This window comes from Notechis scutatus, chromosome Z (genome assembly GCF_049901735.1).
Source record: "Notechis scutatus isolate UNSWTSFEM ecotype Mainland chromosome Z, rNotScu1.2, whole genome shotgun sequence".
NCBI lineage: Eukaryota > Metazoa > Chordata > Lepidosauria > Squamata > Elapidae > Notechis > Notechis scutatus.
The window spans coordinates 2,735,931-2,753,679 of NC_142025.1; the positions used below are offsets into that span (position 1 = coordinate 2,735,931).

The window sequence follows — 17,749 nt, forward strand, 5'->3', positions numbered from 1 at the left end:
GTACCGCAACTAAAGTTTAATTTGCTTTCAGTAAGGGTATTAGATAAATTAGGTTATGTAATTACTTTTAAGGATAATAATTGCATAATTGAAAAAGATAACAAAAGGGTAACTGCAGCTTTAAATGGAACATTATATGTCTTAGATAATAGTAAGAAAGGGGAGGCTCAAACTGTATTTAATAATATAAAGCCTCATGATGAATGTATCCATTTATTGCATAGGCGTTTGGGGCATGTAAATTTTAAAATGCTAAAGCGTACAGTTGAGTTATCTGAAGGAATAAGGTTAAAACCTTGTGATAAATATTTGCGTTGTAATGTTTGCTGTGAAGATAAGAGCAAGGTATTGCCTGCAAATAGGCTAAATGGTTTCAAAACAAAAGAACCTTTAGAAGTAGTATTTGCAGACATAATAGGTCCAAAGAAACCCAGTATGGGGGTGCTAGATATATACTGAGCATTATGGACCATTATTCTAGATATGGGTTTTGCTATTTAATGAAAAGCAAAACTGAAACATATCAACATTTTTCAATTGGCTTAGGTTTGCTGAAAGAAAGTCTAAGCGTCAACTGATAACCCTGGTGACAGATAATGGCACGGAATTTATTAATAACAAATTCCAGAACAGACTTAAGGTAGCTGGAATAGAGCATAAGAAGTCTGCTCCATACAGGCCAGAACATAATGCTTTTATTGAAAGAAGAGGCCAAACACTACAGGCAATGGTTAGAACAATGTTAAATGATTCTGGGTTACCTGATTCTTTGTGGGGAGAGGCTACAATGTGTGCTAATAACATATTGAACAACGTTGTTAATACAACAACAGGTGAAATACCATTCACCAGGTGGCATGGCAGGAAACCTGACCTAAGTTACCTGCACACATTTGGTGCACCAGCATGGGTGCATATTCCTGCACAACTCAGAAAAAAAGGGCAACATAGAGCTAAAAGATTTTTCTTCATTGGTTATCAGGCAAACCATAGGGCATATAGATTTTGGGAGAAAGGCACATCTAAAGTGTTATGTAGTGCTAGTGCCCAATTTCTAGAACATGAAGGATGGGAGAAATTAGAACAGGATGCCAATAAAGATGTAATTATTGAATCCTATAGAAATCCCATTAGTTATCCCTGTAACTTTAAAAATAAAGTAAAGAGACAAATACAGGATGAAATAGTGCCCATAAAGGAAGAAACAGATTCAATAGCTGAACAGGATGAGGAAGATGAACAGGTAGTAGTTCAACAAAGTCCTCCTGTAAGCCCTGTAATTCCCAGAAGAACTACACGTGTATCTAGACCGCCTGATAGGTACCAGGCTAACACAGTGTGCCAGATTAATCAAGTTCCTAATTCTGTAGAAGAAATTAAAAAGTATCCTAATAAGGAAAAAGAAAAATGGTATGCAGCAATGAATAAGGAACTGAATTCATTAAGAGATATGAAGGTGTATGAAAATGCCAAATTACCTGTAGGAAAGAAATCCATTGGCTGCAAATGGATATTTAAGGTAAAAATAGATAAAGATGGTAATTTAATCCATAAGGCAAGGTTAGTAGCCCAAGGTTTTAGGCAGAATGCTAATGACTACGATGAGGTGTTTGCACCTAGTCTTAAGGCAACAACCTTGAGGGCAGCTTTAGTGTGGGCAGCTAGTAAAAACTATATAGTTAACCATCTAGATGTGGAAACTGCTTACTTGCACGCCCCATTAAAACATATTATTTATATGAAAAAACCTGTTGGTATTAAAAGTGAAAATAAGGATAATAATGATTGTTGGTTGTTAAAGAAAAGCCTCTATGGTCTTAAACAATCAGGCTATGAATGGAACCAGTATATTGTAAAGGAACTAGACAATATAGGATTTAAAGCTGGTTTAGCCGATCCATGTCTGTTTAAGAGGAGACAAATGGGAAAGTATCATTATTATTACTATTCACAGATGACATTGCATTGATAACTGAAACTAATGATGAAGCAAATAAAATAATAGCATCATTAGGAAAGAGAATAAAGATCAAGCAATTAGGGGAGATAAAGAAGTATCTCGGTTTGAATATAAAGAAAACACGGAAAGGTTTTAAGATATCTCAGGAAGATAAGATAAGCAAATTGCTAAAAGATTACAAGATGGAGCTTTGTAAGCCAGCTAAGACTCAATGAGTCAGGAGTTTAGCAACACTGATGTACAAAGCCCTGAGTTTGATAAGGTGATTTATCAATCTTTAATTGGTAGTTTGAGTTATATTAGTAATTGGTCTAGACCAGATATATCGTACTGCGTGAATCAGTTGGCTAGATTCAATTCTGCACCATGTGAAAGACACTGGATTGCAGCTAAGAGGATATTAAGATATCTTAAAAGACAATGAATTATTCATTGTATTTAGAACCAAAGGGTGATTTAATTTTGAGTGCTTATGCAGATGCTAGCTTTGCATCAGAAAGAGACACTAGAAAGTCGACTTCAGGAACAGCCATAATGCTGGGTAAGACATTAATAGGCTGGAAGTCAATAAGACAACAGCATATAAGTTTGTCTACTATGGAGGCAGAATTCTCCTGTTTATCATTGTTATGTACAGAATTAATAATGTATAAACAAATGTTAATTGATATAGGTATAACTGTAGATTATCCTATAATTATACATGAAGATAATCAGGCAGCAATTCAAATGGCCACAAATATTGGAGTAAAAACAAGGAGCAAGCATACAGATCTAAGATACCTAAACGTGAGACAATCTGTAAGAAGTAAGATGATTCAGCTAGAGTACTGTATGTCGGAGGACAATTTAGCTGATAATTTTACTAAAGCCCAAGGTGCCAGTAAGCACCAGGAGAGTTGTGAAAAATATGGGATAAGATTGTAAAGGTATTATATATTTATTTCACCCAAAAGGGAGTATGTTAGGTATAACATTGATACCAAATATGGTTTGGGTGAATAAATATATAAAACTTAGATATCATGGTTTAAGTGCTTATCACTTTAAGCACAATGCAGCAGGCAATTAGCCGATTAAGGGTGCGGTTAGAAGTTACAATATAAGGAAGCATTAGAAGCTGGAAAGCTTACTGTCTGTTACTGTCTCTGGCTGTAACTGTGTGCTGCTGCGAGTAACTGTGTGTTACTGTGACTAACTGAGATTACTGACTGTGAGTGCCTGTGACTGAACTGTTTTTGTTTGCTACTGTTTGCTGAATATCCAGCGTTTGTTTCTCTGGAGAGTGAAACCGGAGGAGGAGAAGATATCTTTATCGGCTGATAAAGATATTGCAGGACTCTTAACTTGGACTATACTAGTGAGTCTTACTGGATGGAAATACTGTGAATGAATTAATGGACTGAATGACAATGCTTAAACTCTAACTGGATTAAAAACTATTTAAACTACAAACAGTGTTTGTGTTCAGTGTGTGCATACTCTGGGGCCCTTCCGCTCTCCTTTGGCTTCCTGGCTTGACTACTGCTGCAATACTTTTCTAGGGGTTAATCCTAAAACCCTAACAGTATGTCTCTAAACGAATGGTTATAAGTCGAGGATTAGCTGTAGGTGGCATGGGATGGATGGAAAAGTTATACTTGGGTGTTGAAGGACCACACACTTTGTGAGGAGAACATCACAACTAATTGGAAGGTTGGAAGTTTCTTTTCTGGAATTTTTTTTTATTGGTAATATGCCTACTTAAAATTTCCACATCATTTTTACACATTTCCTATCTAGCAGAGGAATATATATATATATATATATATTTAAAACTGAAACGGCTGTGAAAGTCTGACTCACAGACGAACACAATACAGAAGCCTGATGATGGCAGATGAGATTCTGCCGAAACGTTGCTACAACTTTAAAAGCACAACTACAATGACGTGGGAAAATACCCGAACAAAGCTGAATACCATACATGTAAGTACCCGCGAAAACTTAAGAAAACAAATATATATATATATATATAATACACACTGCTCAAAAAAATAAAGGGAACACTTAAACAACACAATGTAACTCCAAGTCAATCACACTTCTGTGAAATCAAACTGTTCACTTTGGTAGCAACACTGATTGACAATCAATTTCACATGCTGTTGTGCAAATGGAATAGACAACAGGTGGAAAGCGTAGGCAGTTAGCAAGACATCCCCAAAAAAGGAGTGGTTCTGCAGGTGGTGACCACAGACCACTTCTCAGTTCCTATGCTTTCTGGCTGATGGTTTGGTCACTTTTGAATGCTGGCGGTGCTTTCACTCTAGTGGTAGCATGAGACGGAGTCTACAACCCACACAAGTGGCTCAGGTAGTGCAGCTCATCCAGGATGGCACATCAATGCACATCAAGGTTTGCTGTGTCTGTCAGAGTAGTGTCCAGAGCATGGAGGCGCTACCAGGAGACAGGCCAGTACATCAGGAGATGTGGAGGAGGCCGTAGGAGGGCAACAACCCAGCATCAGGACCGCTACCTCCCCCTTTGTGCAAGTAGGGACAGGAGGAGCCCTGCCAGAGCCCTGCAAAATGTGCCTGTGGCTGCTCAAATGGTCGGAAACAGACTCCATGAGGGTGGTATGAGGGCCCGACGTCCACAGGTGGGGATTGTGCTTACAGCCCAACACTGTGCAGGACGTTTGGCATTTGCCAGAGAGCACCCAGATTGGCAAATTTGCCACTGGCGCCCTGTGCTCTTCACAGATGAAAGCAGGTTCACACTGAGCACATGTGACAGAGGTGACAGGGTCTGGAGACGCCGTGGAGAACGTTCTGCTGCCTGCAACATCCTCCAGCATGACCGGTTTGGCAGTGGGTCAGTAATGGTGTGGGATGGCATTTCTTTAGGGGGCCACATAGCCCTCCATTTGCTCGCCAGAGGTAGCCTGACTGCCATTAGGTATCGAAATGAGATCCTCAGACCCCTTGTGAGACCATATGCTGGTGCGGTTGGCCCTGGGTTCCTCCTAATGCACGACAATGCTAGACCTCATGTGGCAGGAGTGTGTCAGCAGTTCCTGCAAGACGAAGGCATTGATGCTATGTACTGGCCCGCCCGTTCCCCAGACCTGAATCCAATTGAGCACATCTGGGACATCATGTCTCGCTCCATCCACCAACACCACGTTGCACCACAGACTGTCCAGGAGTTGGGGGATGCTTTAGTCCAGGTGTGGGAGGAGATCCCTCAGGAGACCATCTGCCACCTCATCAGGAGCATGCCCGGGCGTTGTAGGGAGGTCATACAGGCACATGGAGGCCACACACACTACTGAGCCTCATTTTGACTTGTTTTAAGGACATGACATCAAAATTGGATCAGCCTGTAGTGTTTTTTTCCACTTTAATTTTGAGTGTAACTCCAAATCCAGACCTCCATGGGTTGCTAAATTTGATTTCCATTGATAATTTTTGTGTGATTTTGTTGTCAGCACATTCAACTATGTAATGAACAAAGTATTTAATAAGAATATTTCATTCATTCAGATCTAGGATGTCTTATTTTTGTGTTCCCTTTATTTTTTTGAGCAGTGTGTATATATGTATGTATATATATATATATATAATTTCAAGAGATCCTCAAGAGTGGACACACGTTACTCTCTCCTGCTGCAGATGTTCCTAAAACATTTCTCTCTGCAGAATCAAGGTGGTGTAATTTTGCATTTGCTTCTTACAACTTCCTCTTACCTGGTGTTTCTCCACCCATTTCAAAGGTCATCTTTTCATTCCTTCAAATACTGACTCACACAGTTGCTACGGTAGTTCACAGTTTACTTAAGGTCACAGAGATAACAACAGCCAATGCATACAAACCCAAGCAGAGTCTCTGACAGTCACTTGCTTGAATGGTTTTAATAGGAGCGTGTAGACAAATATTCCAAAATCAATCCAAGGTTCTGAGAGCCAGGTCGGAATCATCATCCAGCCCGAAAGTCAGCGTTTCATGGGCAGAATCCACACATATGCAATAGCCGAAGCGGATTGTTTCCACTAAATGAAGAGAGGTCAGGGCTGCCTAATAAATCAGGCAGTATGTTGTTGAAGAGATTTACTCCTTTGCTTGGCAAGGAGCCACATAGAACATCGCTGCTCCGCTCCAACTCTCCAGGTGGTGCCTGCTCTCAATCAGTTCTATTTTAACTTTTTAATGTTGTATTTGTTTATTTCCTGTTTTTATTTGTTTACAAATAAGGTAATGAACATAACCAACACACTTTCATCCTCCTATTTTCACCACCACAACAATCGTGTGAGGTAGGTTGGGTGGAGAGAGAGGGAATGGCTCACAGTCATCCAACTGGCTTTCATGCCGGAAGTGGGACTAGAACTCACCGCCTCCTGGTGATTGGCCCAAAGTCACCCAGTCAGCTTTCATGCCTAAGGTGGAACTAGAACTCCTGTCTCCTGATGATTGGCTCAAGGTAATCCAGCTGCTTTCATGCCTAAAGCAGGACTAGAATTCACCACCACCGACTTTTTAACCTAGCACCTTAACCACTAGATCAAACGGGCTCTCTTTTCCTAGGTTTTTAACAACTCTGCTCGCTTTATAAACCACTTTTCTCTCTTCTCTTTCTCCAGTCATGAAAGGACCAAGGCCAGTGGTGTTGAGCGGCCCTTCAGGTGCAGGAAAAAGCACTTTATTGAAGAAACTTCTCAAAGATTATGACAACGTCTTTGGCTTCAGCGTCTCCCGTGAGTGTGCCCTTGTCTGCACCGACGGTGTGCGAAGGGAAGTGTGCATAATGGCTGGGCGGGTGGCTGGCTGTGCCTGCCAGACATACGCAACCGTTCCAGTTAAAAATCCAGGCGGCTACATTCACACATTCAGACACTGCTTGGATCATCCTAATTTCAGTTACATCTTTATTCCTTTACTTAGCTCTGCTATTAGGATCATCTCCAGATTATGAATAAATTAAGCACATTGTGAATTTAGCTCACGCCATTTATGCCTATTCAGGTAGTCCTCAACTTATGACCAAAGTTGAGCTGCAAAACTTATGTTGCTATGTGAAACATTAATTGAGTTCTGCCCCATTTTACAACCTTTCTTGCCGCAATTAAGTGGATCCCTGTAGTTGTTAAGTTAGTCAATGGTTGTTAAGTGAATCTGGTTTCCCCATTGACTTGGCTCGTCAGAAGGTTGGAAAAGGGAATCGTGACCCTGGGACACTGTGACTGTCATAAGTGTGAATCGGTTGCCAAGCATCTAAATTTTGATCACGGGGATGCCGCAATGGTCATTAAGTGTGAAAAGCGGTCATCAGTCACTTTTTTCAATGCCGCTGTAACTTTGAACGGTCACTAAATTAACTGTTGAAAGTCAAGGACTACCCATAATGTTTCATTTTTCTCCCTTGCTGTTGACACTAATGCAGGAAGTCCTCGCCTTAATGGCCACAACTGGGACCAGAAGCGAGGCGGTGTTTAAGTAAGCCGACCCCGATTTTGCACCCTTTTTTCTTTTTGCCAAGGCTGTTACGTGAATCACTGCAGTCCTTAAGTGAATCACATGGTCGTTAAGCAAATATGGTTTTCCCCGTGGGTGGGAAGCTGGCTGGGAAGGCCTCAAATGGTGAGTTCATGACTCAAGAGGCTCTGCAACCGTCATAAATACATGCCAGTTGCCAAGCACTGAAATTTGATCACATGACCACGGTGATGCTACGACATTTAAGTCCAAGTTGCGGTGGTAGGTTGGGGGGATGGTGTGGCCGGGGGGATGGCCAGCCCCACATCACTTGTGTTGGAGGCACCTACGGAGGCCTGAACACTGCCAGTGAAAACGGGCTTCCGGAGCTCCATTTTCGGCCGCGATGGCCTCCTGCACCTCTCTGCCAGCGAAAATGCATGCCCCCACCCCGCGAGCTCCATTTTCGCTGGCAGAGGCACCACGGGCTGGTCCTTCTCTGTTTCCAGGGTGGCAGATCTAATCACCCTGTGAGCCGGATCCAGCCCGTGGACCTTGAGTTTGACACCCCTGTAGTAAACAAATGATTGTAAGTCAAGGACTCTAGCAGTGGTGGCGAACCTTTTTGTTGTGGTGTGCTGAAAGCGAAAGAAATACCGGAAGTGCCGAAACGGGCCCATTTTTCGCCCTCCAAAGGCTGAAGAGTCTTCCCTCGAGAGAGCGAAAAAGGCCTCAAACGGGCCGAAAATCAGCTAGGAGGTGCGCACGCATGCGCAGTGCAGTAAATCTGGCTGGGGCTCGCGTGCCCACACAAATGGCTCTGCGTGTCACAGGTTCGCCATCATGGGGACTACAGCATCCTTTTTCCTCCATTGCTAACCTCTTTTGTCTTGGCATAGTCCTTAACTTATAACCATTCACTGAATGGCTGTTTGAACTTACAGCGGCACTGGAAGAAGTGACTGATGACTCTTTTCACACTTATGACCTCCTCACAGTCACGTGATCAAAATTCGGGTGTGGCTGGCATATATTTACAACGGTTGCAACGTCTCGGAGTTCACATGGTTTCCATTTGTGAACCTTCCCAGTCTGTTTCCGACAAGCAGAATCAATGCAGGGGAAGTCGGATTCACTTAACAACCACATGATTAATTTAACCACTATGTCCTAAGTTGAGGACTACCTGTATCCATCATAGAATCAGGGCATAACTTAAAAGTGAAGAGAAGATGCGATTAAGTCAATGGAAATAGAAAGGGAAAAAACCCCAATTGGTGCAGCTGCTTCATAACGTCTTTTAAGAGTGTTTCTCCTCAAAAAATTTTTTTTTTTTTGCTACTTTCAGATACTACAAGACAACCACGACCTGGGGAAGTCAATGGAAAAGGTAAAAAACAAGAATTTTATCATCACATCCAGGAAAAAAAAAACAAAATATAAATTGAATTTTCCTCAATCTGTAACCCAGCAGCAAAAAATTACAATTCCCAGTAACATGGATAACAAACATGGACGGTCCTCAATTTACAACACCAATGGGGCCCACAATTTCTGTTGCCAAGGGAGACATTTGTTCAGCGAGTTTTGCCTTCTTTTATGACCTTTCTTGCCACCGTTTTTAAGTGAATCACTGCAATTGACAAATTAGTACTAGTTTTGTTCTGTGAATCTGTCTTCCCCATCGACTTTGCTTGTCAGAAGGTCACTAAAGGGGATCACGTGACCCCGGGACACTGCGACCGTCATAAATATAAGTCTGTTGCCAAGCGGCAGAATTTTGATCACGTGACCAAAGGGATGCAGCAATGGTTGTCAATGTGAACACTGGTCATAAGTCACTTTTTTTTGCCGATGTAACTTTAAATAGCACTTAGCAATAGCACTTAGATTTATATACTGCTTCACAGTGCTTTCCAGCCCTCTCTAAGCAGTTTACAAAGTCAGCATTTTGCCCCCAACAATCTGGGTCCTCATTTTACCCACTTCGGAAGGAGGGAAGGCTGAGTCAACCTGGAGCCTGGTGGGATTCAATCTGCCAAATTGCAAGCAGTCAGCAGAAGTAGCTTGCAGTACTGCACTCTGACCACTGCGCCACAGAGGCTCCTTAAATAGTCATTAAAAGAACTGTTGTAAGTTAAGGATTACTTGTAGCTGCCTCTTTGTTAAATTTTAAATTTTGACCTTTGGCCAGAAGTTCAACATGAATCCTAATTTTCTTCACAACAGCCTTGTGAGGTAGGTTGCGGGAAGTTTTCCGGAGGAAGTCTTCCAATTTTGAAGACTCTTTTGGGGTTCCTTTAAAATAATTTTAAAAATGAATTTAAATTGTTAAGTTTAATTAGTTAATTTAATTAGTTATTCTGGTTTTAACGTAGATGTACTTTTATGTCTGCTCAGAGTTACCTTATGGTAAGATTCAATAAAATTTTATAAATAAATAATAAATAACTTAGGAATTTGCACTTTAGTAAAAAAATAAATAAACGTGGAATACTTTTCAAATTCCAATTGTTCCCAGTTTTGAGGCTTCTTTAATTTTTTTAAAGAATTTGTTATTTATTTGCTTATTTATTAAATTTACTTGCCTCCTGCCTCGTAACAAAATGATTTTCTAATGGTTGATTTATTAATAGTAATAATTATTTTTATTAGATAAAAATGAAAATGGGTTTTTATCAGAAATTTTCACTTCAGGGAAAAATAAGTACCTAATTCTACAAATTCTAATTGTTCCCAATTCTGAGGCTTCTTTTATTTTTTTTAAATAGTTTAATTATTGAATTATTAAGGATAATTATTAACTAATAATGTATTAATTATTAATATTTTTATTAGGAATTTTCACTGAAGTAGAAAAAAATAAACATGAAAGATTACAAATTCCAGCTTTTCCCAATCCTGAGTGTTCTTGTTTTTTGAAAAAGTTTAATAATTGAATTATTAAAGATAATTGTGTACTAATAATTCATAGTAGGTATTATTAACTTTTATTAGAGCTTTTTACTTAGGTAAGAAATCAACAAAAACATACAAGGAAAGAAAAAGAAAGAAAAAAAAGTGGTGAACAATAATATAGTTTTTTTAAAAAAAGAAAAGATATATAAAGAAACAACTTTCAATCTCCTTTACTGAGAAATGTATTGTCTTGCACCCCCTTTCTTAAAATTGTATATAATTCCCATCTTCCCACGTTCAGTCCTGTTTAATCAGGGTTGGTTAATTTAATTCAAACCCATAAATAAGAAATCATTGTTTCTTTCTGTGCATTCTAATCTTTTCATGTCCCTTTTGAGTTGTTCTCGAACGTGAGAGAACCACGATCCCATCGCTAAGAATGCCAGCAACATCTCCTAACAAATCAAGCATGTATTCTAGCAGGCAGTTGTGAAAAACCTGGTTTGTTTCTCGCCCTAGATTACCACTTTGTGACCAGGGAAGAGATGCAGAAGGAGATTGACATGGGAGAATTTGTGGAGCACGCAGAGTTTTCGGGCAATATTTACGGAACGAGGTAGCCTCTTTGAAACGGATCAGGAGATACGTTGCTTTTTTTAAAAAAATGGTGAAGTCTGTCTTTGTGAACATGAGGACTAGGTTCTTAGAATATGAAGTATTTACATACCAAATGTAACAGGTATAGCAGAGGTACCTTGCTCAGTAGTAGTAACTGTGAGGGGGATCTTGGAGTCCTAGTGAACAATCACTTAAATAGGAGCCAGCTGCGTGACGCAGCTGCCAAAAAGGCCAGCACAATCGTAGGTTGCATGAATAGAGGGATAGAATCGAGATCACACGGAGTATTAATACCACTTTATAAGGCCTTGGTGAGACCCCATTGGAATTCTGCATCCAGTGTTGATCACCATGATGTAAGAAAAGAGGTTGAGACTCTGGAAAGAGTGCAGAGAAGAGCAACAAAAGATTAGGGGACTGGAGGCTAAAACATATGAAGGTTACAGGAATTGGGTGTGCCTGGTTTAATGAAAAGGACTAGGGGTCACATTTTTCCAATATTTGAGGGGCTGCTAGAAAGAACAGGGAGGTCAGCTTTATTCTCCAGAGCACCTGAAGGCAGGACAAGGAATAATGGATGGAAACGAATCAAGGAGAGAAGCAACCTAGAACTAAGGAGAATTCCTGACAGGAGAATTAATCAGTGGAACAACTTGCCTCCAGAAGTTGTAAATGCTCCCAACGCTGGAAGTTTTTTAAAAAGATGTTGGATAACCATTTGTCTAAAGTGGTGTAGGGTTTCCTGCCTAAGCAGGGGGTTGGACTAGAAGACCTCCAAGGTCCCTTCCAACTCTGTTATTCAGTTATTGTCCTAACTGTTTCTCATCACTTCTGGTTAGCTGGACACCTAGGTAGAAATTTAAAATCTTTGCGCTCGTTTTTTCAGAGACATTTTATAAACTCGTTTTAAGAAAAAGAACTGTGGGGTTTCCGGTTTGTCGGCTTCGCGAGCGGTAGGGATTCGCGAAGCTGCGCGATCCCTGTCGCGCTAGCCGTTTTGGGGCTCCAATCCGGACGGGTGCGGAGCAAGGCTGCCCTGCAGGGGTAGCTGAAGGTAAGGGGGATCCGGAGGAAGGGTCTGGGGTGTTGCAGACCCCCTCCCTGGCCGGCAGAACCCCTTTACCAGGACGGTGCAGCGGCGGTCCGTAATGGCCGCCACAAAGAAGTCGGCAGCCGGGCAAGTATGCGCAGGAGGAAGAAGAGAAAGTTATTAAAAGTGAAAGTTATTCTTGGTCGACCCAGGGCTTTGAGATTTATCTAATTTAATTCCTGGAAAAGATGGATTTTTGATGATTTTTTCCACAAGAGAAAAAAAGCGGCAATTTTGAGGTGCTGAAAGGAAAGTTTACTCTCCCTCCCGACGGAATTAAGCCGGAAGGGAGAGGACAAAGAAAATATATAAATCTGGATCTTGTTGGAGGAGATGAGGACAGAAAGATTTGAGGACAGAAACATAATTTTAAAAAGGCTTTAAAATACAGATTTGGACTCTCTTTTTTTTTTTTTTTTGATACCACCCCTGGAAGAGGAAGGGGAAATTTGACTTGCTTGGATTTATTGAGGATTGTGGATTTTGGGATTGTTTTACCTTTCTCTCTGAATATCTGGTTGGTGTAAGAAGAAAGAGGAATAAAGAAAAGAAAAGATTTATTTATAATGGCTTTTCCTTCTGAGGATCTGAGGGATGAATATGAGCAAACAAAAGCAGCCTGCAAAGATGGTATGGAAAAAGCTTTTCTATTTCTAGAAATGGCGCTGGTTAATTACCAACAGACAATGAAACAGATGGAAACAGAAGAACAACAACAAGAAAAAGACGAAGACGCCATCTTTATTGAATCTCAAAACTTATCTAAGAAAGAAGGAAGGAAGAGAGCAAGGAAAATGAAGGACTTAAGATCTAAAAAAACATTTGAGAAAGAGAAAAATATGATGCAAAGTAAATATAATGATAGCAAACAAGAGAAAAGGGAACACAACAGAGAAGGGATCCCAGCAAGGCAGAGGTTAGAAGAAGAAGGGGGTAGGAAGATTTGGTGGGGGAAGAAAGAAAGGGGAAAGGCGGAGAAAAGCCTCAAAGTTTTAAAATTGGATGGGAGAAGAGGAATTTTTTTTAGGGACAAAGGATGAAATATAAACTTTTGTAAGAAAGATTCTGCTAGGTACAGAAGATGGTATTGTAACATTTATATTTGAAATAGTAAATTAGAATGGTTTAAGATTTAACAAGAAATTAAAATGTTGAAGTTTTTAATAATGATTGATTTTTAAAATGTAATAAAATATTGAAGGAAAGGAGGATACAATGTATTTAAACATTTTTGGTGGATAGAATGTACCAAGCAGAACCGAATTGGGTATTTGTTATGTTGAATGTTAATTTTACTAACTTAGGGGGAGGATAGAAAGACATCATACTCTGATTAGTGATTTCAGGAGAAATTCTTTTTATTATAAGAAGAGATAGAGGGATAATGAATGGGCAAAAGATATAAATATAATGATTTAATTAAGATGGATTAAATAAGATAGAATTGTGAAGAGTGAAATGCGCTGCCCATACAAAGAGAGGTAACTGGGGCCAAGGTACTTTACTAAAAGATTTTTATATGTTTTTTGTGTTTGTTTGTGTTTTATGAGAATATTGGGGAAATTTCTGTGGAAATACAGGAAAGATTTAAATATGTAATGATTTGTTTGTTGTTGAAATTAATAAAACTTGTTTTAAAAAAAAAAAGAAAAAGAACTGTGACCACTCCTCTTTTCCTTCTCCTGAACAGCAAAGCCGCCATCCAGGCTGTCCAAGCTCAGAACCAGATCTGCATCCTAGATATTGACCTCCAAGGAGTGAGGAACATCAAGAAGACTGACCTGAATCCCATTTACATCTCAGTTCAAGTCCCCTCCATAGAGATATTGGTGAGAGGTTGGGTTACCGTAGTTTGTAGTTGTGGTTGAAGTTAATGTACCAGGGTTGCTGGTTTTTGCAAAATTACCGATGGTAGTAACTCAAAATCCAGACTTTGAAATCAGAGTCGTGGTCCTTCTGCTGGACCTTATTCCTTTGTCAGGCAGCATTTGAAGACCTTTCCTGTCTTATATTCTTCTCCAACATATAGGTAGAATAGAGTCTTCAGTAGTTCTGTGTCTCATAAACACATCCTCTGGGCATCGTAGACCGAGCTAAATCCATAGCTGTGTTGATGGGGGAGAGATTTTCTCTTTGGTAGTTCCTTGAAGAGGGTATTGTTTCCTGAAGAGTGTTTGTCTGGTGTTAATCCATGCTTATCTGGGTTCCTCTTTGTGTGTATAGTCCTTCCCTGAGCCTGGTGGTTTTCGTGCAGACCTTTCATGACCCAACTAGATAACATCAATATTACAAGGGAGTGAGGTTTGTGGAGTATAGAGAGAGAGGAGGAGGACGACGACAATTATGACTGTGGCTCTTTGGGGTTCTTTGAACTGGGTTGTTTTCTTGCAGATGTCTCATGACCCAACTAGGGAACGTCATCAGTGCTAGAAGGGAGTGGGGTTTGCCCTATCATTATTGGTGGGAGTATTCTTGGTGGTGCCTTGGTTTTAGACCATTTACTTCCTTCTAGAACTGATGATGTTACCTACTTGGGTCATGAAAGGTCTGCAAGAAAACCACCAAGAGAGCACCAAGAAGCTTACAGTTCTCCTCCTCCTCCTCCCTTCTAGCACTGATAATATTACCTAGTTGGATCATGAGACGTCTGCAAGAAAACCACCAAGCTCAGAGACCTCCACATACTTCCTTCTTCTATCCATACCAGTGAGATTTCCCCAGAAATTGAAACACCATTTTTCCCCTTTGTTTTTCCAAAGGAGCAACGCTTAAGGGAGAGACAGACCGAGACGGAAGACAGCTTACAGAAGCGGCTGCAAGCGGCTGCCACTGACATGGAACTCAGTGAGTTAATTTGCTGGCTTTGGGGGGGTTCTCTCCTGGTCCCCAAGTTGGAGGAAGGGGGTTCGGTCCAAACGTCAACAGAGATGACCTTCTGGAATGAAAGAAGAGGGGAGGGAAGGAAGGGGGATCGAATCCAGGAAGGATCAACCCCACATGAGGTTTGTCTGGTGTTAATCCCTGCTTATCTTAAGTTTTCAAACTCTGCCAATCAAAAGACCCAGTGAAGGTAGTCCTTGACTTATAACCATTCATGTAGTGACCATTCAAAGTTACAACAGTACTGAAAAAAGTGACTTATGGCCATTTCGTTGCAGCATCCCGATGGTCAGGTGATCCAAATTCGGACACATGACCACTGAACCTGTATTTATATGACGTATGCAGTGTCCCCCCGGGGTCACCTGATCGCCTTTTGCAACCTTCTGACAAGCACAATCAGGGCAGAAGCCAGATTTATTTAACAACCGTGTGACTCACTTTAATAACTGCAGTGATTCCCTTAAAAACCATGGCAAGAAAAGGTCATAAAATGGGGAAAACTGTCTGGCTTAGCAACAAACCTTTTTTTGGCTTAGTTGTGATCATAAGTCGAGGACTACCTGTAGCCCTTTTTTTTTAGTCTGGCCTTCCTCGCAGGGCTGTGGTTGTAAGGCAAGAAATGATGAGAAAAATGTCATATTTATGAAGATCCGTAATTTCTGGGTTATATTTCATCATCGTTTTCCCTTCCAAGGTGTGAACCTGGTCTAAAACCTTTCTAATCTCTGGTTTGTGCTAGGCAAGGAGGCTGGCCTTTTTGACATGATCATCATCAATGATGACTTGGAAGAAGCTTATACGAAACTGAAAAACATTCTGGCCGAGGTGAGTCATTGGGACTTTCTTCACAAGTTCAATTCGAGTTTCACTAGTTCAATTCGCAAGCCATTTTACTGGGTCATGAATAGCTGTATTAAACCTTGCATTTATTGGGAATTTCCAGAAAAACGGCTGCTTGGAGGAAAACAGGATCAGTTTGGGATGGGAAGTCCTGTCTGGTGCTGGGTTGGGTTTTAATTACCTATTATTATTTATCTTCTGTATATATGAAAGCAAAATACCACTCACGTGTCATCACAAAATCTCCAGAACCGTAAAGCCTACAAACTTGAAATTTGGCACGTATGTTCCTCTTGGCTTCTAGGGGCTCACTAAGGAAGGATTTTTCAAAATGACCCTCAGAGCATTAGTATGTTGTATATTATTATTAACATGCTCTGATGCTAAGGAGTTTCAGTTTTAGTTTCATAGCACCAAGCAGCTTTAGTACAGAACAGTTGAGGTAAGCCACACCCAGACTCCTTGCTGTCTCCTTGCTCACACAGCAAATACTCTTTCAGTTTCCAAACAGCCCTCCACTCTCTCACACACTGATAAGACGCTAGCCAGATGAAAACCGATGGATGTTAGTAGGCAGAGGCAGAATTTTTCTCCCTCTTATTTTCCTCCCCCAAAACTAAGCCCGATCACATAATTTCGTAGCGAAGCACAGGTATAGAACTAGTTTCATATATAGAATAGAATTCTTTATTGGCCAAGTATGATTGGATACACAAGGAATTTATCTTGGTGCATGTAAGAACAGGACAAAAGAGATATAAACACCTAAATTTCCATGAGGATATGGTAGTGGCTTCATAACAATATGTCCAATTTAGCTATCCAGGTCATTCCCTCTGGGTTGGGGTTTTTTTTTTTTTGCAATTTTGCACAAATATGTTTAGCACACATAATCCTTGACTTACAACCGCAATTAAACCCAAAATTTATAAGCAAGAATCGTTAAGTGAATTTTACCCCATTTTACGACCTTTCTTTCCATAATTGTTAAGTGGATCACTGCAGTTTTTAAGTTAGCGACATGATTTATTAAGTGAATATGGGCTTCCTCACTGGCTTTACTTGTCAGACGGTTGCAAAAGTGAGTCATGTGACCCCAGGACACTGCGACCGTCGTAAATATGAGGCAGTTGCCCAGCGTCTGAATTTTGATCACGTGACCATGGGGGATGGCTGCAGTGGTTGTAAATGTGAAAAACTGTCGTAACTCCCTTTTTGTTTAGTGCTGTTGTAACTTTGGTCACTCAGTGAACGGTTGTAAGTCAAGGACCACCTATAGTTTGCATTTTGCAACAAAGGGAATCTTTCCATCCCCACGGACACAGGTTTGAGCGACATAAATCAGTAAAATTCAAATTAAATTCTGCCGTGTCGTATTTGGGGATCTGGATCTGCTCTGTGAATTCCAGAGGCTAAATCTCTCCATTCTCTTCCCCGCAGGAGATCGAGAAAGTGCAGGAATCGAAGAAAACATGAAATCTCCTGGCGTTGGAGATCCAACCAAGCTTTGGAGTCATTCCTTGATGTGTTTTGTTGTGATTATTATTGTGCTGTGTTTGAGAAAAACACTCGTAAATCCACCCAAATGTATAAATACTCGTACATTCCTTTTTAGCTCCCTTCTCCTGCGAAATCCTTCTTCGAAACTTTCTATTAAAGGGGGAAAAGTTCCCGTCCGGTTATTTTGCCTGATTCTTTCTGCGTTTTGACGCCCGGGGGAGGGAAAGGGAATTGAAAGTGTTATAAAAAGGCTTTAAAATTCCACTTTGGGTGAAGTTTCCCACTTTTCTAAAAGATAAATCTGTCTCCTTTTTTGGATTGCACACCCCAGAGCCTCATTTATCCCTGCTGTGCAATGGGTTCTTTTGGTAGTGGGCCAGACTCAAAACAAACCAGTTTTGAGGTCAGATCTATTGTGGTCTGTAAATAGATCTTCTAACCTATCCTTGATCAGAGAACACATAAAATACAGGAAAACAGAGTTGGAAGGGGCCTCCAAAATC

At 40.6% G+C, this 17,749-nt stretch overlaps 1 protein-coding gene across 6 annotated transcripts in view; it reads left to right on the top strand.

Annotated features, from left to right (window-relative positions):
- Positions 1 to 17,428, top strand: part of GUK1 (guanylate kinase 1) — a 26,864-nt gene extending 9,436 nt beyond the window's left edge. For 3 of the 6 annotated variants that reach the window (XM_087944868.1, XM_087944872.1, XM_087944871.1), the window contains 7 exons: positions 6,586 to 6,699; positions 8,766 to 8,807; positions 10,835 to 10,931; positions 13,714 to 13,852; positions 14,783 to 14,867; positions 15,646 to 15,731; positions 17,187 to 17,428. In XM_087944868.1, the coding sequence (XP_087800994.1) occupies positions 6,586 to 6,699; positions 8,766 to 8,807; positions 10,835 to 10,931; positions 13,714 to 13,852; positions 14,783 to 14,867; positions 15,646 to 15,731; positions 17,187 to 17,222 (599 nt within the window). In that variant the 3' untranslated portion in view covers positions 17,223 to 17,428. Of the gene's footprint in view, positions 1 to 3,742; positions 3,929 to 5,764; positions 6,009 to 6,201; positions 6,259 to 6,585; positions 6,700 to 8,765; positions 8,808 to 10,834; positions 10,932 to 13,713; positions 13,853 to 14,782; positions 14,868 to 15,645; positions 15,732 to 17,186 lie in introns of those variants that run through there. The other 3 variants (XM_087944873.1, XM_087944870.1, XM_087944874.1) reach the window with 3 other exon arrangements.
- The last annotated feature ends 321 nt before the right edge of the window (positions 17,429 to 17,749 follow it).